Source organism: Pogoniulus pusillus, chromosome 4, assembly GCF_015220805.1.
Source record: "Pogoniulus pusillus isolate bPogPus1 chromosome 4, bPogPus1.pri, whole genome shotgun sequence".
Taxonomy (NCBI): domain Eukaryota; kingdom Metazoa; phylum Chordata; class Aves; order Piciformes; family Lybiidae; genus Pogoniulus; species Pogoniulus pusillus.
This window is the reverse complement of record NC_087267.1, coordinates 46,779,173-46,802,548: the sequence shown is the minus strand read 5'-3', so window position 1 is coordinate 46,802,548 and position 23,376 is coordinate 46,779,173. Positions and strand designations below refer to the sequence as shown.

Sequence of the window (23,376 nt, the reverse complement as noted above, 5' to 3'; positions counted from 1 at the left end):
ACAGTTAGAGCAGGCAGAAAGTAGCTCAACTCAAAGAGCTTCATAAGATCAATCCTGGACACTTCTTTTATTATCCCAGAGTATCAGCATGGTAGGGGTTGGAAGAGGTAGAATCATAGAATCAGTTAGGGTTGGAAGGGAGCACAAGGAGCAGCCAGTGCCAACCCCCCTGCCATGCCCAGGGACACCCTACCCTAGAGCAAGTGTTCAAGCAGAGTCTGGATGAGGCACTTAGTGCCATGGTCTGGTTGATTGGATAGGGCTGGGTGCTAGGTTGGACTGGATGAGCTTGGAGGTCTCTTCCAACCTGCTTGATTATATGATCCATAGGGAAAGTGGATGGGGAGGGTATTTGGAGGTATTTGGGAGGATATTTCATAGAATGGTAGGGGTTGGAATGGACTTTTGAGATCATCCAGCCCAACCTTCTCGTGGCCTTCCAGGATCTGAAGTGGGCTACAAAAAAGCTGGGGAGGGACTTTTGAGGCTGTCATGGAATGCCAAGAGTGGGGGGAATGGAGCAAAGCTGGAGGTGGGGAGAGTGAGAGTGGAGGTGAGGAGGAAGTTGTTGAGCAGGAGAGTGGTGAGAGGCTGGAATGGGTTGCCCAGGGAGGTGGTTGAGGCCCCATGGCTGGAGGTGTTTGAGGCCAGGCTGGCTGAGGCTGTGTGCAGCCTGCTCTAGGATACCAACCACTCCTCCCAGTTTGGTACCATCATGCAGGAGCTCTGTAACTCCCTGTCACTGAGCAGTGCTGCCTGAGCCAAGAGATGCACCAACACAACTTACCCTTTTGGTTTCCACCCACTAATGTCTTATTCCTGATCTTCTTGCAGACATCCAGAATGGTTGCTCCAACATAAGCTATTTCAGGACCAAATCTGAAGCTCTACATGGGAAATATGAAGGGAACAGAAGGAAAAGAAGAGGAACCTGTTAGAACCTACACAAGTATTGCTATATATGGAACTCTACAATTCCCATCAACCTTCTGGACAGCATTTCTCAAAGAAACAGGACCCAAAGCTCCACAACCTCTTCCTAGAAATCCTTGTCAGTCTTCAACTGAAGGTGACAGGAACTGTGCTGTGAGATGGGACTAGCATACAGGGTGAGATGTGGTTTCCAGCCTCTCCCCCCCACCAACAACTGCCACTGCAAAGGCTCTTTCCCAGGTAAATGTGATGTGACACATCTGTCCTTCAGCAGGACAAGGGCTAGAGGTGGTGAGAAAGGAGCTAGGTCCTTCACTTGGCTGGGCTGGTTACTGTTGGAGTAACAGGGCTGGAAGTTGCTCCTCAAGGTTACCTAACACCTGGACAGGCTGCAGAGCTGTGCCCAGGCCAACTTCATGGCATTCAACAAGGTCAAGTGTTAAGGTGCTGCACCTGGGTGGGTGCAATCCCAAGCACAGCTCCAGGCTGGGTGGGGAATGGCTGAGAGCAGCCCTGAGGAAAAGGCCCTTGGGGTGTGGGGTGATGAAAAGCTCAACAGGAGCCTGCAGTGTGAGTGCAGCCCAGACACAACCCTGTGCTGGGTGCAGCAAGAGCAGTGTGGGCACAGGGCAAGGGAGGGGATTCTGCCCCTTGGCTCTGCTCTCCTCACACCCCACCTGCAGTCCTGGGGGCAGTTCTGGAGCCCCCAGCACAAGCAGGACATGGAAGTGTTGGAGCCAGACCAGAGGAGGCCACCAAGATGCTCAGAGGGCTGCAGCAGCTCTGCTCTGAGGACAGGCTACAAGAGTTGGGGCTCTGCAGCCTGGAGAAGGCTTGGAGGAGACCTTAGAGTGGCCTTCCAGTATCTGAAGGGGGCTACAGGCAGGCTGGGGGGGGACTATTGACAAGGTCTTGTCATGACAGGATGAGGAGGAATGGGTTTAAAGTGGCAGAGAGGAGATTCAAACTAGATGTTAGGGAAGAGTTCTTTGCAGTGAGGGTGGCGAGACACTGGCACAGGTTGCCCAGGGCGGTGGTGGAGCACAGAATCCAGGTGCTCCACCACCTCCCTGGAGGTGTTCAAGGCCAGGTTGGATGAGGCTCTAGTGGGAGGTGTCAGAACTGGCTGATCCTTGAGGTCCCTTCCAACCTAAACCATTCTATGATTCTACACTCTGGGTGACCTTGCTTTAGCAGGGGAGCTTGGACTAGATGATTTGATAGTTGGACTGGATGATCTTGGAGCTCTCTTCCAACCTGATTGATTCTATGATTCTATGACCTCCAGAGGTTTCTTCCAGCCCCCAGCATGCTGTGATTCTGGGATCTTACCTGGGTGAGGAAGTAGACATGAGTGTGAGGCAGTGTGTGGAAGGTATTGACGGCACCTCGGAAGGTGTAGATCAGCTGGTGAGGGTCTCCCACGAGGATGATGCCACAGGTCTGTGAGCACACAATATCCATGATGGCTGCAGGAAAACATCAGAGCAGTAAGTGGGAGCCTGCCCACAAACTGAGAGTGAACTGCATAAGATCTCTTGCCTGGTGACCCTTGAGAAGAGGGCAGCACAGCTGGACAGAGAGACAACAGGTTGGTGTGGAGCAAAGCAAGTGTGCTGCTGGCTGTGAGCTCTGCAAATGTCCTCCCATTCTGTCAGTCAGATGGTCTGGAGCTGCACAGCATCTTAATCCCACACTTATCACTTAGCACAGAATCATAGAATCAAGCAGGTTGGAAGAGACCTCCAAGATCATCCAGGCCAAGCTAGCACCCAGCCCAAGCACCCAGCCCATGGCACTAAGTGCCTCATCCAGGCTTGGCTTCAACACTTCCAGCCACAGAGACTCCACCACCTCCCTGGGCAGCCCATTCCAATGCCAATCACTCTCTATGACAACAACTTCCTCCTAACATCCAGCCTACACCTGCCCTGGCACAGCTTCAGGCTGTTCCCTTCTTCTGTTGCTGCTTGCCTGGCAGCAGAGCCCAACCCCACCTGGCTACAGCCTCCCTTCAGGCAGCTGCAGGCAGCAATCAGCTCTGCCCTGAGCCTCCTCTGCTGCAGGCTGCACCCCCCCAGCTCCCTCAGCCTCTCCTCACAGGGCTCTGCTCCAGGCCCCTCACAGCTTTGTCGCCCTCCTGTGGACACTTTCAGTACTGCAACATCTCTCGAACTGAGGAGCCCAGAACTGGACACAGCACTCCAGGGGTGGCCTGAGCAGTGCTGAGCACAGGGGCACAAGAACCTCCCTTGTCCTGCTGCCCACACTGCTCCTGAGCCAGCCCAGGATGCCATTGGCTCTGCTGCCCACCTGGGCACTGCTGCCTCAGCTTCATCTGTTCTCTCCCAGCACCCCCAGGTCCTTCTCTGCCTGGCTGCTCTCAGCCACTCTGGCCCCAGCCTTGTGAGCCCACCACCCATCCCCAGTGACCTGGACGTGTGCACAGTGACTCCTCCAACTCTTTGGGAATGCATGCATGGAGCAGCTGTGCTGTTGGGTACATTTCATAGCTCAACTCTTTGGGAATGCATGCATGGAGCAGCTCTGCTGTTGGGTACATTTCATAGCTCAGCTCTTTGGGAATGCATGGGTGGAGCAGCTCTGCTGTTGTGCACATTTCATAGCTCAGCTCTTTGGGAATGCATGGATGGAGCAGCTCTGCTGTTGGGTACGTTTCATAGCTCAGCTCTTTGGAAACACACCATGTTCTTGGTTTTATAGGTGTTCTGGTTTCCTGTGTGAGCAGCAAAGCAGCAGTAAAAGAGCCTGGACAACATGTCAGGATGTCCAAAGCAACTGAAAGCAGCCCCTCAAGCTGTTGGAGATGTAACCTTCTAGCCTACTTCCAAAGTGCCTTACTGAATCTGCAAGGTTCTATGAGTAAGCAAAGGGTCAGCAGTTACAGTGTTAGAGCTGAAAAGTGACTTCTCACACCCCTTTGGGCACAAGAACATCTCTGGGAAGTGCTTAGGAAGGCTGCACCTCTGTCTCCTGTCACCACTCACCTGGAGTGCAGTCCTGAGCTTCATCCACGAAAATGGCATCATATCCTGAGAGCTGAGGCTTGCTGAGCTGCCAAAGCTTCAAATACCCTGGGAGAAAGAAGGCACATCAGTGGCAGGGTCATTTTCTCCCCACAAACCACTATGATCTTTAAAACATGATCTTTTCTGAATGTAAAGAAACATTTCTGACCTCCTTTTTCACTTGGGAATTCACATCCAGTTGGCAGCTGGCACCAGTGGTGTCCCCCAGGGATCAGTGCTGGGCACAGTCCTGGTTGGTATATTTACTGATGATCTGGACCAGGGGATTGAGTCCAGCTGCAGTAAGTTTGCAGATGGCACCAATCTAGGAGCAGGTGTAGTTCTGCTGGAAAGTAGGAGAGCCCTGCAGAGGGACCTGGCCAGGCTGCATGGGTGGGCAGAGGCCAAGGGGATGAGACTGAACAAGGCCAAGGGCAGGGCTCTGCACTTTGGCCACAACAACCCCAAGCAGTGCTACAGGCTGGGGCCAGAGTGGCTGAGAGCAGCCAGGCAGAGAGGGCCCTGGGGGTGCTGGCAGAGAGGAGCTGAAGCTGAGGCAGCAGTGCCCAGGTGGGCAGCAGAGCCAATGGCATCCTGGGCTGGCTCAGGAGCAGTGTGGGCAGCAGGACAAGGGAGGTTCTTCTGCCCCTGTGCTCAGCACTGCTCAGGCCACCCCTGGAGTGCTGTGTCCAGTTCTGGGCTCCTCCATTGCAGAGAGATGCTGAGGTGCTGGAAGGTGTTTGGAGCAGGGCAGCAAGGCTGCGGAGGGGCCTGGAGCAGAGCCCTGTGAGGAGAGGCTGAGGGAGCTGGGGGGGTGCAGCCTGCAGCAGAGGAGGCTCAGGGCAGAGCTGATTGCTGCCTGCAGCTGCCTGCAGGGAGGCTGTAGCCAGGTGGGGTTGGGCTCTGCTGCCAGGCAGCCAGCAACAGAACAAGGGGACACAGCCTGAAGCTGTGCCAGGGGAGGTCTAGGCTGGGTGTTAGGAGGAAGTTGTTGTCAGAGAGAGTGATTGGCATTGGAATGGGCTGCCCAGGGAGGTGGTGGAGTTGCCATCCCTGGAGGTGTTCAAGGCCAGGTTGGATGAGGCCTTAAGCAACCTGCTCTAGTGGGAGGTGTCCCTGCCTGCGTTGGGGGGTTGGAGCTGAATGACCCTTGAGGTCCCTTCCAACCCTGCCTGATTCTATGACTCTAATGGCCCTGGTGGTGTTAGGTTGATGGTTGGACTCAATGATCTTAAAGGTCTTTTCCAACCAAAACCATTCTAAGAGGTATGAATCCATTTAGCTGTCTACTACAGCTCTTGATCCAAAGGCATTTCACACCACTGGTCTCTTACCATCACAAGGTAGCTTATATCTCCTCTCTGCATCTCCATTCAGATCCTTCATGTTGTGCCAGATCTCCTTTGCCTCTTCCACATTGATCTGAGAAAAGAGAAGGGTTTGGATGGATCACTGAGCAGAAAACCAACCCAGCTACAGACCTAGGATCACAGATTCACAGGAGTTGAGTTGGAAGGGACATCTAAAGGTCATCTACTCCAACCCCCCCTGTAGTCCTCAGGGACATCTGCAACTTGAGCAGGTTGCTCAGAGCCTCAAACAACCTGAGCTGGAGTGGTTCCAGAGATGAGGCATCTACCACTTCCCTGGGCAAACTGGGCCAGGGTCTTGCCACCTTCACAGCAAAGAACTTCTGACCTCTATCCAGTCTAAATCTACATCTTTTGAATTTAAAACCATCACCTTTTGCCCTGTCACAACAGGCCCTGTAAAAAGCCTGTTCCCAGCCTTCTTCTCAGCCCCTTTAACTACTGAAAGGCCACCAGAAGGTCTCCCTGGAGCCTTCTCTACTCCTCTGGGTAGATGTGGTGAGGGAAGTCAGGTTCAAGTAGTGACAGGACAAGAAGGGAATGGAGCAAAAATGGGTAGGTTCAGACTGGACATGAGGAGGAAGTTGTCGAGCAGGAGAGTGGTGAGAGGCTGGAATGGGTTGCCCAGGGAGGTGGTTGAGGCCCCATGGCTGGAGGTGTTTGAGGCCAGGCTGGCTGAGGCTGTGTGCAGCCTGCTCTAGGGTAGGGTGTCCCTGGGCATGGCAGGGGGTTGGAACTGGCTGCTCCTTGTGGTCCCTTCCCACCCTGACTGAGTCTCTGACTCCAGCAGGCTCCACGTCAGATACTCACTTTCTTTTCCTGGGGACTGACACGATTCATGTTGCCATGAGTATTTTTGAACCAAACTGGAGTGTGCTCTTCACAAATCTCTTCATCTGGAGAGGCAAAAAAGTTTTCCAGGGTCTTGGAGACTGTTTTTGCTCTTATGAATAGAGACTGCCCCTCCCGGTACCGGATGAGGAAGCTGATGGAGTAAACTGACATCTTGGAGAAGTTCAGTTTGCCTTTGTCTTTATACCTGTGCCACAGAAAGAAGAGGGACGTGTTAAAGCACCCATGAAAAGCAGACTGGCACAGCAAGCTCAATCTTGCTGCTCTTCACACTAACCCTTGCAGTAGATCTGTTTAATACACCCACTTTGACCCAGTATTGGGAGTCCCTTTCCAATCTGCACAGATTGCTGCTGGTGGAAGCACAGACTTCTTTGTTTTGGAGAGGAAAAGTTGAGCCAGAGATAGAATCACAGAATTGTAGAATCAAGCAGGTTGGAAGAGACCTCTAGGATCATCCAGGCCAACCTAGCACCCAGCCATAGCAAATCAACCAGGCCATGGCACTAAGTGCCTCAGCCAGGCTTGGCTTCAACACCTCCAGGCACAGCAACTCCACCACCTCCCTGGGCAGCCCATTCCAATGCCAATCACTCTCTCTGACAACAACTTCCTCCTAACATCCAGCCTAGACCTCCCCTGCCACAGCTTCAGGCTGTGTCCCCTTCTTCTGTTGCTGCTTGCCTGGCAGCAGAGCCCAACCCCACCTGGCTACAGCCTCCCTGCAGGGAGTTGCAGACAGCAATGAGCTCTGCCCTGAGCCTCCTCTGCTGCAGGCTGCACACCCCCAGCTCCCTCAGCCTCTCCTCACAGGGCTGTGCTCCAGGCCCCTCCCCAGCTTCATTGCCCTTCTCTGGACACAGTCCAGTGTCTGCCCTCCTATTACTTGTTCCTGGGGAAAAGACTGATCCCCAGCTGGCTCCAGGTGCTTTTCAGAGAGCCACACAGAGCCAGAGGATCTCTCCTCAATCTCCTTTTCTTCAGGTTGAACAATCTCAGTTCTCTCAGCTGCTCCTTACAAAGAATCATAGAATCAACCAGGTTGGAAGAGACCTCCAAGCTCAGCCAGGCCAACCTAGCACCCAGCCCTGCCCAATCACCCAGACCATGGCACTAAGTGCCTCACCCAGGCTTTGCTTCAACACCTCCAGGCACGGCCACTCCACCCCTCACCCCCCCACCCCTGCGGGCAGCCCATTCCAATGCCAATCACTCTCCCTCTTCTCTAGACCTTTCACCAGCTTTGTTGCCCTTGTTTGGACATGCTCCAGCACCTTGTAGTCCTGGAGGCTTATCTCAAACCCAGCCTCTCCCTTTCTGCCTTGTCTCTTCCCGGCTCTGCTGCCCTTTGAGGAAGGACTCTAAAATCCCCACTCACTGTCTGCCAACGCTTCCAAATGCTAACGAGTGGAACGTCTTGCAGGTGACATTTCTGGGGAAGACTCTTTTCCCTCTGTCTGCAGCAGCTTTGTTAAAGGTCACATATAGGAAATTCAGATCAGCAAACTTCTCTGCATACTTGACCAAGGTGGAGGTCTTCCCTGTACCTGAAGAACAGAAGAAAGTAGATAACAAAGCATCCAGAGTGGGGGGGATAAATGAATGAATCCACAGGCTTCTCATTAGCTTTATCTTCCCCCTCCTGCTGTCCTAACTGCACAGCAGGACTATGCAACTCAACTGGAATCAGCAGAAGCTGTGGAGCAAAGCAGCCTTGGCAAACTGCAGCCTAAAGGTTTCACCACAATCATTTCATCACCCAATACTCCAACAGGCTGAGCACACAAGAAGGTTCTGGTTCTCTTGGGGGGTGGATTTTTCAAGGGCAGACAGATGCAATTTCACTCCTCCAGAAGAATGAAATGAGATGAGCTGGAAAGAACTCCAGAGTTGTATCTCAAAGTGATGCAGAGAAGTACAAAGCATATAAATAGATAAATCCTTAACCCCTAATACTAACAAGTAGGATGTCTTGCAGGTGACATTTCTAGGGAAGACTCTTTCCCCTCTGTCTGCAGCAGCTTTGTTAAAGGTCACATATAGCAAATTCAGATCAGCAAACTTCTCTGCCTGCTTGGCCAAGGTGGAGGTCTTCCCTGTCCCTCAAGAACAGAATAAAGTAGGTAACAAAGCATTCAGAGTGGGGGGGATAAATGAATGAATTCCTATTCCTCTCCAAAAGCATTCCTCATATTGATTAAAAGTGAGGTTGATCCACCTGGCACCTACAGTTCCTCAGACAGAAGCAGCAGAGAGAGATGGAGCAGAATGTGAGGTTGTGTGTTCACTCTCACAACCTCATTTTTGGCTCTCACCTGCAAATGCCATGATTTTCACTATCTGACCAGGCTCAATTTTGTGATTCAAAATCCTTTGCTGCTCATGGGTCAACTTTATGTCAGGACAGCTCCTAAAACCAGAAGAAAATAAGGTAAGGAAAGGAATTAAGAAACTAAATCTTCCCACATTACACAAATCAATTGGTAGAAGAAGGAAACCAATGATTGATCCCATCCCAAATGCAGGATGATGCCATGAGAGCTCCTTGGTGGTGCTGAAAATAGGAGGGGATAGGGAAAGTCGAGAGAGAAGGGAATAAGGAAAGATTTGAGATGGAAGAGGAGGGAATAAGGGAACACTGGAGATAGATGAGAAGGGAATAAGGGAAGGTTGGAAATAGATGAGAAGGGAATGAGGGAAGGCTGAAGATAGAGTAATAAGGAAAGATTGGAGATAGAAGAAGAGGGAATAAGGAATGATTAGAGGTAAAAGAGGAGGGAATAAGGAAAGGTTGGAGATAGAGGAGGAGGGAATGAGTAAAGACTGCAGATAGGTGAGAAGGGAATAAGGAAAGGTTGAAGATGGAGGAGAAGGGAATAAGTAAAGACTGGAGAGGGAGACAGGAATAAGGAAAGAGGAGATGAGAAGGGAATAAAGAAAGGATGGAGATAGATGAGAAGAGAATAAGTAAAGACTGGAGATAGAAGAGGAATAAGGAAGGAGGAGATGGGGAGGGAATAAGGAAAGATTGGAGACAGATGAGAAGGAAATAAGGAAAGGTTGAAGATAGAGGAGGGGAGAATAAGTAAAAACTGGAGATAGAAGAGACAAGAATAAGGAGAGAGTGGAGGTGAAGAGGGAATAAGGAAAGATTGGAGATAGATGAGAAGGGAATAAGGAAAGTTTGGAGAGAGAAGAAGAGGGAATAAGGAATGATTAGAGGTAGAAGAGGAGGTAATAAGGAAAGGTTGGAGATAGAGGAGGAGGGAACGAGGAAAGATTGGAGATATATGAGAAGGGAATAAGGAAAGGTTGAAGACAGAGGAGGGGAGAATAAGTAAAGACTGGAGATAGAAGAGACAGGAATAAGGAAAGAGTGGAGATGAGAAGTGAATAGGAAAGACTGGAGATAGAAGAAAAGTAGTAAGGAGAGATTGGAGGTAGATGAGAAGGGAATAAAGGAAGGTTGGAGATAGAAGAAGACTAATAAGGAAAGATTTGAGATAGAGGAGGAGTGAATAAGGAAATATTGAAGATAGATGAGAAGGGAATAAGGAAAGGTTAGAGATAGAGGAGGGGAGAATAAAGACTAGAGAGAGAAGAGACAGGAATAAGGAAAGAGTGGAGATGAGGAGGGAAAAAGGAAAGACTGGAGATAGATGAGAAGGGAATAAGGGAAGGATGGAGATGGAAGAAGAGTAATAAGGGAAGATTAGAGGTAGAATAGGCAATAAGGAAAGGTTAGAGACAGAGGAAATGAGGAAAGATTGGAGACTGAAGAGAGAACAGGGAAAGATTTCAGATTGAAAAGATGAAAAGCAAACCTTGGGGAAGGTTACAAAAGAGATCTTCTCAAGGGGCCTACACCAGAACGAATTTGGCATGCAAATGAATTCAGACCTGGTTCCTTAGGCTTACTGAAAGCAAACAATGACTTGGGTTTGGGTGGTTTGGTGCTTTTGAGAGCATGGACCTTAAATTGCTCTTTGATTTCTCAGCATGCAGGACAGATCAATTCTCCCCAGCTCTCAGTGGAGCTGAAAGCTTGGATTAACATTAAGGAAGGCATTCAGTGCTTCTGGAGCCCAATTGTTTTATTCATCAAGGTCTGAAACCTGTAATCAGCCCAACAGTGTGAATCATCTCTTCACAGAGGGTCCTCCTCGATGCCATGAAAGCCTTCTTTAAGCATCCTTGACATTTCACAGCTGGCAGTCAGATGGTTGCCCCCAGGACCTGTCTTTTAGTGAACAAGCAAAATCTATGCAAAGAAAAAGACTGCAAATGGAGGGGTAGAATGAAAGGGCTGGAAAAGGAGAAGCACTGAAACCTGATCCCTATCTAGATTTGCTTTATTTAAATGGTTATAAGCTCTCCCACATGGATTATCAGTGATTTTTAGTGGATTGGTCTTTGCTGGACCTCTGTGGTGGATCAAAGTATTTCTGTGCCACTGCTGGGGGTAAGGATGTGGAAATTAAATGACTCAATTCTAGCCAATATCTTTATTGATGATCTGGGCCAGGGGATTGAGTCCAGCAGCAGTAAGTTTGCAGATGACACCAAGCTAGGAGCAGGTGTGGAGCTGTTGGAGGGTAGCAGAGCCCTGCAGAGGGACCTGGCCAGGCTGGATGGGTGGGCAGAGGCCAAGGGGATGAGACTGAACAAGGCCAAGGGCAGGGTTCTGCACTTTGGCCACAACAACCCCAAGCAGCACTACAGGCTGGGGCCAGAGTGGCTGAGAGCAGCCAGGCAGAGAGGGCCCAGGGGGTGCGGGTAGAGAGCAGCAGTGTGCCCAGGTGGACAGCAGAGCCAATGGCAGGTAAGAAGAGACCTCCAGGCTCATCCAGTCCAACCTAGCACCCAGCCCTATCCAATCAACCAGACCATGGCACTAAGTGCCCCAGCCAGGCTTGGTTTCAACACCTCCAGCCACAGCAACTCCACCACCTCCCTGGGCAGCCCATTCCAATGCCAATCACTCTCTGACAACAACTTCCTAACAACATCCAGCCTAGACCTCCCCTGGCACAGCTTCAGGCTGTGTCCCCTACTTCTGCTGCTGCTTGCCTGGCATCAGAGCCCAACCCCACCTGGCTACAGCCTCCCTGCAGGCAGCTGCAGGCAGCAATGAGCTCTGCCCTGAGCCTCCTCTGCTGCAGGCTGCACCCCCCCAGCTCCCTCAGCCTCTCCTCACAGGGCTCTGCTCCAGGCCCCTCCCCAGCCTTGCTGCCCTTCTCTCAACACCTTCCAGCACCTCAGCATCTCTCTGCAATGGAGGAGCCCAGAACTGGACACAGCACTCAAGGTGTGGCCTGAGCAGTGCTGAGCACAGGGGCACAAGAACCTCCCTTGTCCTGCTGCCCACACTGCTCCTGATCCAGGCCAGTTGTAGACAGCAACAAGGTCTGCCCTGAACCTCCTCTTCTCCAGGCTAACCAACCCCAGCCCTCTGCTGTAGCAGGGTCACCCACAGCAGGTTGCCCATTCTGTTCTAGTGGGAGGTGTCCCTGCCAATGGCAGGGGGCTGGATCTGGATGATCCTTGAGGTCCCTTCCAATCTAAACCACTCTATGAGTTCTATGGCAATGTCCAGACAGGTTTGGAATCTCTCTAAGGAAAGATATTCCACAACCTCTCTGGTGAGGACCTGCTCCAGGTCCTCACTACCCTCACAGGAAGGAAGTTTTGGATCATGTTTAAGAGCATTACCCAGCCCACAAGTCTTGTCTGCACTGTGAAGCCATCATTTCCTCTTCTACCGGTAGCTGTGTAGTTGCAGAGGAATTTTCCATCAGATACAAGCAGTAGGAGAGATTGTAATGGATCCTGGTGGAAAAGACAAAGGAGAAACTATGAATGAGTAAAGCATCACTAAGAAATTAAAGGTCTGCAGCCACCTAAAGGACTGCTAGAATCATAAATCACCAGGTTGGAAGGGACCAAGGCCACTGTGTCCCTCAGCGCTGCCTCTACACGGCCTTTAGATCCCTGGGCAGCCTGAGCCACTACCTAACCACTCTTCCAGTGAAGAATTTCTTCCTAATACCCAACCTAAAGCTTCCCTGGTGCAACTTGAGGCTGTTTCCTCTTGTTCTATCACTTGTTCTTTGGGAACAAGACACCAACTCCCACCTCATTCCAACCTCCTCTCTGGGATTTTCAGAGAGCAAGGTCTCACCTCAGTTCCCTTCTCTCCAGTCTCAACAACCCCAGGTCCCTCAGCCACTCCTCACCAGACCTGTTCTCCAGACCCTTCACCAGCTTTGGTGCCCTTCTCTGGACACATTTCAGCTCCTCAATGTCCTTGGAGTGAGGGGCCCAAAACTGAACCCAGGATTTGAAGTGTGGCCTCACCAGTGCCCAGTCCAGGGGGACAATCCCTGCCCTGCTCTTGCTGGCCACACTATTGCTGATCCAAGCCAGGATGCTGATGGCCTTCTTGACCACCTGGGCACACACTGGCTCATCTTCAGCCAGCTGTTGACCAACACCTCCCAAGTTTTCCACATCTGGACAGTTTCAAGCCTCTCTACCCTAAGCCTGTGGTAGCCTCTGGCACTTCCTAAAGGGTTACTCCAGTATCTAGAATGATGGAGTCACAGAATCATTTTGGCTGGGAAAGACCTTTAGGACCATCAAGTCTCACCATCCTCTCACTCTACCAAGTCTGGTGCTACACCATCTCCCTCAGCACCACAGCTCTACAGCTGCTAAACACTTCTAGGGGTGGGATCCAACCACCTCCCAGGGCAGCCTGCCTGAGAACCCTTTCAGAGAAGTCTCTTCTGACATCCAGCTTCCCCTGCTGCAACTTCAGCTCATTTCCTCTTGTCCTGTTACTTGTTCTTTGGGAGAGGAGACCAAACCTCACCTGGCTCCAGCCTCCTTTCAGGGAGCTTTAGAGAGCAATGAAGTCTCCACCCCTCCTCCTCCTCCTCCTCCTCCTCCTCTTCTTCTCCAGGCTGAGCAACCTCAATCCCTCTGCTTCTCCTCACAAGCTCTCTTCTCCAGACACTTGATCAGCTTCACTGCCCTCCTCTCAACCCACTCCAGCATCTCAATGACCTTCTTAGAGCGAGGGGCCCAAAACTGAATGCAGAACTCAAGCTGTGGCCTCACCATTGCCCAACACAATCCCTGCCCTGGTCCTGCAGGCCACAGCATGGCAGAGCCAAGCCTGGACACACACTTGCTCATTTTCAGCTGCTGCTGACCAACTGTGCCCCAGGTCCTTTGCTGCTGGCAAGTGTCCAGCCACACTGCCCCAAGCCTGGGGCATTCCTGGGCTTCTTGTGACCCAAGTGCAGGACCCAGCACTTGGCCTTGTTGAACCTCACCCCACTGACCCAGCCTGGGCAGGTCCTCTTCAGAGCCTCCAGGGTTAGGCTCATTCCTAACTTGATGTCATCTGCTAACTGAGTGAGGGTGCTTTGATCCCCTTGATAAGAGATTACCTGTCACCATGCCTAGGAAGAAGGCAGCAGGAAGCATCTGCCCACTGCTCACCTGTTGGTGATGGGAATGTTCTTGTCTCTCATGGCATGCAGCAGCATCGCTATGCAGTAAAGCACCTCGGTCACCTCCATGACAGAGAGGGTAGAGCAGGGTCTCTGCAGACAGGCCATCAGCTTTTGGATGTCACTGACACTGTCAGAGTAAAGCACCATGACTGTAATCACAGCCCACATGTTCTCCTGTGGGTAGAGGCAACAACAAGGCCAAGAGTGAGCAAAATGCTTTGAGCCTTAAGGAGCAGGGAAACTCTGCTTATAGACTCACAGGATGGGTTGGGTTGGGAGGGACCTTAGAAGGTCCAACCCAGCTGCAGTGAGCAGGGGCATCCCAAACAGAAGCACAGAATGGGTTAGGGTGGAAGGGACCTCAGAGATCATAGAATCAACCAGGTTGGAGACCTCCAAGCTCAGCCAGTCCAACCCAGCACCCAGCCCTGTCCAGTCAACCAGACCATGGCACTAAGTGCCTCAGCCAGGCTTTGCTTGAACATCTCCAGGGATAGCAGCTCCACCACCTCCCTGGGCAGCCCATTCCAATGCCAATCACTCTCTCTGCCAGGAACTTCCTCCTAACATCCAGCCTAGACCTTCTTCTGTTGCTGGTTGCCTGGCAGCAGAGCCCAACCCCACCTGGCTACAGCCTCCCTGCAGGTAGTTGTAGGTTATCCAGTTCCAACCCCCTGCCACAGGCAGGGACACCTCCCACTAGAACAGGTTGCTCAAGGCCTCATCGAACCTGGCCTTGTACACCTCCAGGGAGGTTGTGGAGCACAGAATCACCCAATGTGATCTTTGATCACACTGGGTGATTTTGTGCTCCACAACCTCCCTGGGCAACCTGTGCCAGTGTCTCACCACCCTCAACCTGTGCCAGTGTCTCACCACCCTCACTGCAAAGAACCCTTTCCTAACATCTAGTTCCAATCTCCCCTCTGCCAGTTTAAACCCATTCCCCATTGTCCTGTCATTACAAGGCTTTGTCAATAGTCCCTCACCAGCCCTTCTGTAGGCTCCCTTCAGATACTGGAAGGCCAGTCCAAGGTCTCCTCCAAGCCTTCTCTTCTCCAGGCTGCACAGCCCCAGCTCTTGTAGCCTGTCCTCACAGCAGAGCTGCTGCAGCCCTCTCAGCGTCTTGGTGGCCTCCTCTGGACTGGCTCCAACACTTCCATGTCCTTCTTGAGTTGGGGGCTCCAGAACTGCCCCCAGGACTCCAGATCAAGGTTTAAAGATCCCAGGCCAACCTGACTTGGAATGTTTCCAGGGATGGAGCATCTACCACCTCTCTGGGCAACCTGTCTAGTTTCACCTTCACCACTGAAAACACCAAGCTGAAGAGTTCAACCTTCTTCTGTCACCCTGAAGAGCAACAAATACCACCCCAAAGGGAAAACCTTTAGATGCAGGAGAGCAGAATGGACCTCAAAATACCAGCAGATGTTAAACCAGTTCCATGAAGCAGTTAATAACTCTTCAACCTACCTCTGTTCTGCTCTGTAAATGTGGCAGTTTGCTGGCAATGCAGATTTCAGCCTTTGAGAAGAGGTGGTGGCTCCTCAAGCACTGGAGAGCAGCACTGGGATTTACCTTCTGTCCTGTCAGCATGGTAGACACATACCTACAGCCAACAGGAACAGCAGCAGTTGCAAAGGAGCCTTAGCAAGTGAGTTTCTTCTTGGGATGGTTTGGGAGTCACCCACCCTCCCCACACACAATGGAATCACCCAGATTAGACTCAGCTGGCTGGAAATTGAGGACTGAAGCTTTATATTTACTGCTTAGCACAATATCCAAGCAGATATTGGCAACAGTTACAGTTATAGACAGCAATGTACAAGGTAAAGGTAATAGAGGAACACAACAGCCCTCCCAGAAACCTGAGTCCCCAAGAGGGGCTCCTAACAACCCTTCCCCCTTCTCCCACCCCTCTACCTTATCCCAGAGTGCAAGGGGAGTTTGGAGGGTTGGCAAGGGGGGTTAGAAGCAGGATTAGTTGGGTTACAGAGCAAAAGCCCAGGGATTAAAACACAGACACCGATTCTGACAGATAAGACATCTCACACTGTCTTATCTATGTTTGTGGTCTTCTTTTAATACATCTCAGCAAGCCTAGGAGTGAAGTAGCCATCACCACTGTTTCCTTTTCACAGCCCTAGCATCTCATTTTTCTCATTAAATATTCTAATTAGCCTCAAATTCCTCAATTCAAGAGAGATATTGAAGTACTGGAACGTGTCCAGAGAAGGGTGAGGGGTCTGAAGCACAGCCCTCTTAGAGATCTCTTCCAAACTGGTTGATTCTACTGAATTCCATTCCGTGCCATTCCATGCCATGCCATGCCATGCCATGCCATTCTATTCCATGCCTCTGTGTCCCCTTGTTCTGTTGCTGCTTGCCTGGCAGCAGAGCCCAACCCCACCTGGCTACAGCCTCCCTGCAGGCAGCAATGAGCTCTGCCCTGAGCCTCCTCTGCTGCAGGCTGCACCCCCCCAGCTCCCTCAGCCTCTCCTCACAGGGCTCTGCTCCAGGCCCCTCACAGCTTTGGCGCCCTCCTGTGGACACCTTCCAGTACTGCAACATCTCTGCAATGGAGGAGCCCAGAACTGGACACAGCACTCCAGGGGTGGCCTGAGCAGTGCTGAGCACAGGGGCAGAAGAACCTCCCTTGTCCTGCTGCCCACACTGCTCCTCAGCCAGCCCAGGATGCCATTGGCTCTGCTGCCCACCTGGGCACTGCTGCCTCAGCTTCAGCTCCTCTCTCTCAGCACCCCCAGGGCCCTCTCTGCCTGCCTGCTCTCAGCCACTCTGGCCCCAGCCTGTAGTGCTGCTTGGGGTTGTTGTGGCCAAGGTGCAGAACCCTGCCCTTGGCCTTGTTCAATCTCATCTCATTGGCCTCTGCCCACCCATGCAGCCTGGCCAGGTCCCTCTGCAGGGCTCTCCTACCCTCCAACAGCTCCACAGCTGCTCCTAGCTTGCTGTCATCTGCATTCCTCCTTCCTCATCTACCTGTACATATCCTAGCTGTTTAGAAGACAAATCCCTTGGTCAGTGGGCAATTCAGGAGATAAAATGGGATAAGACCCAAAGCAAGGCAGGTCTGAGGGTCTACAGGCACAAAATCAAGTGCTGAGGTGGACTCACCTGATCAGCCCCAAGATACATTCTTTGTTCTCCTTTGTGATGGCAAAATCCCTCAGGATCATTTCAACTCTGTATAGGGCAGTCCCCTCCTTCATCAGGTACCAGTGGTACAGCTTCTTCCATGGAATGAACTGCAATGTGAAGCACATGCCACAGTCTTTCACCTCACAGCACTGCAAAACAGCCTTCTTCTGGCAAGAACCTAATCAAAGTGGCTTCCAAAGTAGACTTGGACTTCCACAGGTCCCTCTAGCTTGATGGAAACACACACCTAAGCAGGAGATGAGGGAGGAAAGAGGAGAAAGAGGGAAGAGAGGAAGGCTTCCTCCTCACAGCCTGCAAACTTCCCTATAAGTGTTCATTTTTTTCCCTAGAGTGATGGGAACAAGGTGGTGCAGGTGGAGTTTCAACCATCAAAGCCTTAGAGGAATGGAGATATCATAGAATTAGTCAGGGTTGGAAGGGAGCACAAGGAGCAGCCAGTTCCAACCCCCTGCCATGCCCAGGGACACTTTACCCTAGAGCAGGCTGCACACAGCCTCAGCCAGCCTGGCCTCAAACACCTCCAGCCATGGGGCCTCAACCACCTCCCTGGGCAACCCATTCCAGCCTCTCACCACTCTCCTGCTCAACAACTTCCTCCTCACCTCCAGCCTCACTCTCCCCACCTCCAGCTTTGCTCCATTCCCCCCACTCCTGACACTCCCTCACACCCTCAAAAGTCCCTCCACAGCTTTTCTGGAGCCCCCTTCAGATCCTGGAAGGCCACAAGAAGGTCACCTGGGAGCCTCCTCTGCTGCAGCCTGCACAGCCCCAACTCTTTCAGGCTGTGCTCACAGCAGAGCTGCTGCAGCCTCTGAGCGTCCTCCTGGCCCTGCTCTGGACACTCTCCAGCATCTCCACAGCCCTCTTGTCCCAGGGGCTCCAGAGCTGGATGCAGGACTCCAGCTGGGGTCTCAGCAGAGCGGAGCAGAAGAGAGGAGGAGAGCAGCAGGAGCAGGGCCAGGCTCACATCAATCTCACACCATCCCTTACCAGGGGATCGTTGACTATCTCCCTCCAGCAGCGACACACCAGGCTCAGGTTCTGATACAGATCAGTCACTGGTAGGAAAGCAAAGATGTTCCTGAGGACCTCCACAGGCAGCTGATCAATACTTCCCTGAGGCACTTCCCAGTTCCGAGTGCCCAGGAGTCCGTAATGTGCATCAGGGACAGGTTCAATGTCCATATCGTCAAGGTCCTGCTTGATTTGGCTGCATTCCTGCTTGATCTGCCTGTGCTGGGGATGAACCACCACGGGCTTCTCCTCAGGCTCAGCCCACAGGTCGTGCTCCAGCTTGGGCACAGCTGCAGGGGCAGAGGACAGAGGCCGTTTTCTGGAGCGGGCCCTGCGAGCCGGTGCGAAGTCCTCATGCTCCTGAAAGGAGGAGTCGCTGCGCAGCTCCGCAGCAGAGGGGGCGCTGCAGGAGGCATCCTCGGCAGCAGGGAAGAAGGGATCTGGCAGCTCTTCCTTGACTCTACAGCTCCTCATCCCACTAGCACCTACTTGTGTCTGAGAGGTCTTGAAGTAATCAGTGATGTTCTTCTGCTGACCTTGGCCTGCAGCGAGAGCAGAGCATGAGTGACATCAACACAAACAAGCACGAAGCACTGCTCCTTCCTGAGCTAAGCAGACCAGAGGCTGTGTAAGGTGGTAGTTACTTCCTCTGGGCTCTTCACAATCTGTGACCTTACTGCTGGTGAACTGTCCTGTTTCTTACAGCTCCTCTGGCAACCTACAGAAACCAGCACAACCACAGGCACCTCTTTGCGTTGGCCACAGCATCTGGGCACCTTCCCACCCACACACTGCTCCTTGCTCCAGCCACAATCACAGCATCAGCCAGGTTGGAAGAGATCTCCAAGTTCATCCAATCCAACCTAGCACCCAGCCCTGCCCAATCAACCAGACCATGGCACTAAGTGCCTCATCCAAGCTTGGCTTCAACACCTCCAGGGACGGTGACTCCACCACCTCCCTGGGCAGCCCATTCCAATGCCAATCACTCTCTCTGACAACAACTTCCTAACAACATCCAGCCTAGACCTGCCCTGGCACAGCTTCAGGCTGTGTCCCCTTCTTCTGTCCCTGGCTGCCTGGCAGCAGAGCCCAACCCCACCTGGCTACAGCCTCCCTGCAGGCAGCAATGAGCTCTGCCCTGAGCCTCCTCTGCTGCAGGCTGCACCCCCCCAGCTCCCTCAGCCTCTCCTCACAGGGCTCTGCTCCAGGCCCCTCACAGCTTTGGCGCCCTCCTGTGGACACCTTCCAGTACTGCAACATCTCTGCAATGGAGCAGCCCAGAACTGGACACAGCACTCCAGGGGAGGCCTGAGCAGTGCTGAGCACAGGGGCAAAAGAACCTCCCTTGTCCTGCTGCCCACACTGCTCCTGAGCCAGCCCAGGATGCCATTGGCTCTGCTGCCCACCTGGGCACACTTGTAGCTCTCTTCCTAGATACTATTAATCCAATGTAGTTTTCAGTATGATGGAGCCATAGTGGCATTTATGCTGTGAGGAGACCCAACATATAAATTCACTCCCCCAGAGGTATGTGGTCAAGGTACCTCCTTTTCTTGCCACTGCGTATTGTGGAGGTAGAGATTAGGCCCAGCTTTGCTGTGCACCACTTGAAATTGACCAATTTATTCTCACCTCTCTGGCATCAGCACAAGTTTCATAGAATCATGGAATGGTTTAGCTTGGAAGAGACCTCAAAGCTCATCCAGCTCCAACCCCCTAACACAGGCAGGGACAACTCCCACTAGAACAGGTCGCTCAAGGCTTCATCCATCCTGGTCTTTAACACCTCCAGGGAGGTTGTGGAGCACAGAATCACCCAATGTGATCTTAGATCACATTGGGTGATTCTGTGCTCCACAACCTCCCTGGGAAACCTGTGCCAGTGTCTCAGCACCCTCAACCTGTGCCAGTGTCTCACCACCCTTAACCTGTGCCAGTGTCTCACCACCCTCACTGCAAAGAACCCTTTCCTAACACCCAGTTTGAATCTCCCCTCTGCCACTTTAAACCCATTACCTCATGATGGATTTCACCTCACCCCTTGGTACTCCACACCATATTTCACACCCCCTCCCAAAGCCCCTCAGCCTTCAAACATTACCTCCCTGACGTCTCTTTCTTCGGTGGGTGGGGTAGAGGCCCCTGTTTACATCTCCTCTACTTTGTCCTTGAGCCAAGGGCTGTGTCAGGGGGGATGAACCCTCTGTGCTTCGTGCCAGATTTGCACAGTCAGCAGCTGTGAGGTGTGTCTTCTTGAATCCCTTCACTGCTTTGGCAAGAGGGAAAAGAAAGACAGCACCACCCCCCACCACCCCCCCAAAGCAACCTGTTAGCAAACAGCAACATAAATTCCATGCCTTTAACCCAGGCACAAGCACAGAGTTTCTCTTCAGACATCTTTTAGAATCATAGAATCAAGCAGGTTGGAAGAGACCTCCAAGATCATCCAGTCCAACCTATCCCTCAGCCCTATCCAGTCAACTAGATCATGGTACTAAGTGCCTCATCCAGTCTAGGATAGCCCCTAAAGAGTTTCCCTAAATAAAGCAGAGTAAGAGCTTGTACAATGCTCTGCTGAGCTGCTAAGGGCAATGCATCATAGAATCAACAACCTCCTAGAGCCACCCTAACTACTGCTCTGCACCATGAGAAGGTCACAGCACCAAGCCTCTATCAGGCTGCTCCTGCCACAGTAGAAGAGATCAACTCCTTTAAGAGGACAAACAAACATTTCTTGCTGCATAGAATGATAGAATCAGGCAGGTTGGAAGAGACCTCAAGCTCATCTAGTCCAACCTAGCACCCAGCCCTGGCCAGTCAACTAGACTATAGAAACAGAATCAAGCAGGTTGGAAGAGACCTCCAAACTCATCCAGTCCAACTTAGCACCCAGCCCTGGCCAATCAACTAGACCATAGAAACATAGAACCAAACAGGTTGGAAGAGAGCTCCAAGCTCAGCCACTCCAACCTAGCACCCAGCCCTGCCCAACCAACCAGACCATGGCACTAAGTGCCCCAGCCAGGCTTGGCTTCAACACCTCCAGCCACAGCAACTCCACCACCTCCCTGGGCAGCCCATTCCAATGCCAATCACTCTCTCTGACAACAACTTCCTCCTAACATCCAGCCTAGACCTGCCCTGGCACAGCTTCAGACTGTGTCCCCTTGTTCTGTTGCTGCTTGCCTGGCAGAATAGCCCAACCCCACCTGGCTACAGCCTCCCTTCAGGTAGTTGTAAACATGTCCTGGCACAGAAGCTTCACCCCAGATCCTCACTGCTATGTTGAACAAGGCTTTAGAAAAACACAGAAAGACCTAAAATCAGAATCCATGGAAGTTCTGTGACTTTCTCTGCACCACCACAGCGTGGAGGAAGCTGCTAAAAGCATGGGTGGAAATGCAGTGTCAGGAGGATAGAAGCTGAGGAAGCTTGAGGAGGCTGAACTGAGAAACCCTGTGTGAAATATGACAATGATTGACCCAGGGAAAGGTCAAAGGCAGTGCTAAAAAACATGAAAGACCTAAAATCAGAATCCATGGAAGTTCTGTGACTTTCTCTGCACCACAACATGGAGGAAGCTGCTAAAAGCATGGGTGGAAATGCAAAGTGTCAGGAGGATAAAAGCTAAGGAAGCTTGAGGAGGCTGAACTAAGAAACCCTGTGTGAGATGTGACAATGATTGACCCAGGGAAAGGTCAAAGGCAGTGCTAAAAAAAATGAAACTTGAGCTTCCTGCCAGCAAATGCAAGTTGGAGTCCTCCACGACGGAGGAAAACACCACCCACTGGCAGCACAGCTCTTCCCCTCCTCGAGAAGGACAAGTCAGAAGCAACACAAACCTGAAGAGTGAAGGAAATTCTTACTTGAGATCTGCAGGAGCTTCTCTCTTCCATCCATGAGACAAGCAGCAAGAAAAACAACCCAAATGTAGCCCAACAACACAGCTTGCTTCAACTCCAAGTGCTCCTGATCCCCAAAGGATAGTGCAGGACGAACGCCCTCCGGACGGAGCTATCAGCTCAAAACACTCCTGCAGTTTCAGTTTTGCTTTCTCACTCCACTGCTGTGGAAAACAAACTGGTCTCATCAGGTTGTGGCAGCCCCAAAACTTGCTGATTGATCTCCTGCAGCGGGGTCCAAGGGTGAGTTGGCTCCATTAGGCTGCTTCCTCCTTTTCAGCCCACGTCAGCTGGAAGAGCTGCTGGGGGAGGCTGCTTCCTAGCATCAAACACAGCAAATGAGGGAAGCAGAAGGAAAAAAGCTGGATGCAAGCCAGCGGTGTGGCACCTAGAGACATGAGTTAGGGTTAGTGGTGACTTGGCAGACCTGATGATCATAGAATCACAGAATTCCTTTGGCTACAAAGCACCTTAGAGATCATCTACTCTGATCTCCCCACCATGGGCAGGGAGGTGGTGGAGTCGTCGTCCCTGGAGGTGTTGAAGCAAAGACTGGATGAGGCACTTGGTGCCATGGTCTGGGTGATTGGCCAGGGCTGGGTGCTAGGTTGGGCTGGCTGAGCTTGGAGCGCTCTTCCAACCTGGCTGATTCTATGATTCATCCAACCTGGCCTTGAACACTCCCAAGGAGAAGACATCCACAACCTCCTTGGGCAACCTATTCCAGTCTCACCAACTTCACATTGCCGTCGGCAGCTCCCTGCAGGGAGGATGTAGCCAGGTGGGGTTGGGCTCTGCTGCCAGGCAAGCAGCAACAGAAGAAGGGGACAGAGTCTCAAGGTGTGGCAGGGGAGGTCTAGGCTGGATGTTGTTAGGAAGTTGTTGTCAGAGAGAGTGATTGGCATTGGAATGGGCTGCCCAGGGAGGTGGTGGAGTCTCTGTCCCTGGAGGTGTTGAAGCCAAGCCTGAATGAGGCACTTAGTGCCATGGTCCCTGGAGGTCTTCAAGAAAAGCCTGGCTGAGGCACTTAGTGCCATGGTCTGGTTGACTGGATAGGGCTGGGTGCTAGGTTGGACTGGCTGAGCTTGGAGGTCTCTTCCAACCTGCTTGATTCTAAGATTCTGTGGTCTGGTTGGTTGGCCAGGGCTGGGTGCTAGGTTGGGCTGGCTGAGCTTGGAGCTCTCTGCCAACCTGCTTGATTCTAAAGTTCTAAGTGCCACCGTTACTAAGCCCCCCCCCCCATTGCCAAAGCTCTCTCAAAGCCAAGAACATCCCCCAGTGCCAAGGGACCCCATTCTCTACCCCCTTCCCTGCCACAGGTCCCCTCCATGTCCCTCCCGCCCCATACCAAGGATCTCCTCTGTTAACAAGGCCCCTCCAGCACCAAAGACTCTCCCACCACTAAGAACTCTCCATTACCAAGGCCCCCGCATGGCCAAGGAGCCTCCGCATGGCCAAAGGCGCTCTCAACAGCACAGGAGCCCCTTCTCTGTCCTCTCGCCCCCCGTCGTCCCCAGGAGCCCGCCGCGGCGGTCCCGGAGCACTCCACCCCTGCCGCCCCTGCCCCGCGGCT

General features: G+C 52.3%; 1 protein-coding gene across 1 annotated transcript in view; it reads right to left on the bottom strand.

The window, feature by feature from the left end:
* Window positions 1-23,293, bottom strand: part of FBH1 (F-box DNA helicase 1) — a 34,521-nt gene extending 11,228 nt beyond the window's left edge. Inside the window, exons 1-15 of the mRNA XM_064142767.1 lie at window positions 23,223-23,293; window positions 21,768-22,191; window positions 20,003-20,167; window positions 17,875-18,440; window positions 16,840-16,970; window positions 15,181-15,316; window positions 13,694-13,881; window positions 11,897-12,013; window positions 8,500-8,594; window positions 7,563-7,731; window positions 6,143-6,371; window positions 5,297-5,384; window positions 3,942-4,028; window positions 2,266-2,402; window positions 788-887 (exon numbers count right to left, since the gene is read on the bottom strand). Of these exons, the coding sequence (XP_063998837.1) occupies window positions 788-887; window positions 2,266-2,402; window positions 3,942-4,028; window positions 5,297-5,384; window positions 6,143-6,371; window positions 7,563-7,731; window positions 8,500-8,594; window positions 11,897-12,013; window positions 13,694-13,881; window positions 15,181-15,316; window positions 16,840-16,970; window positions 17,875-18,440; window positions 20,003-20,167; window positions 21,768-21,801 (2,242 nt within the window). The 5' untranslated portion in view covers window positions 21,802-22,191; window positions 23,223-23,293. The remainder of the gene's footprint in view (window positions 1-787; window positions 888-2,265; window positions 2,403-3,941; window positions 4,029-5,296; window positions 5,385-6,142; window positions 6,372-7,562; window positions 7,732-8,499; window positions 8,595-11,896; window positions 12,014-13,693; window positions 13,882-15,180; window positions 15,317-16,839; window positions 16,971-17,874; window positions 18,441-20,002; window positions 20,168-21,767; window positions 22,192-23,222) is intronic.
* Between the last annotated feature and the right edge of the window lie 83 nt (window positions 23,294-23,376).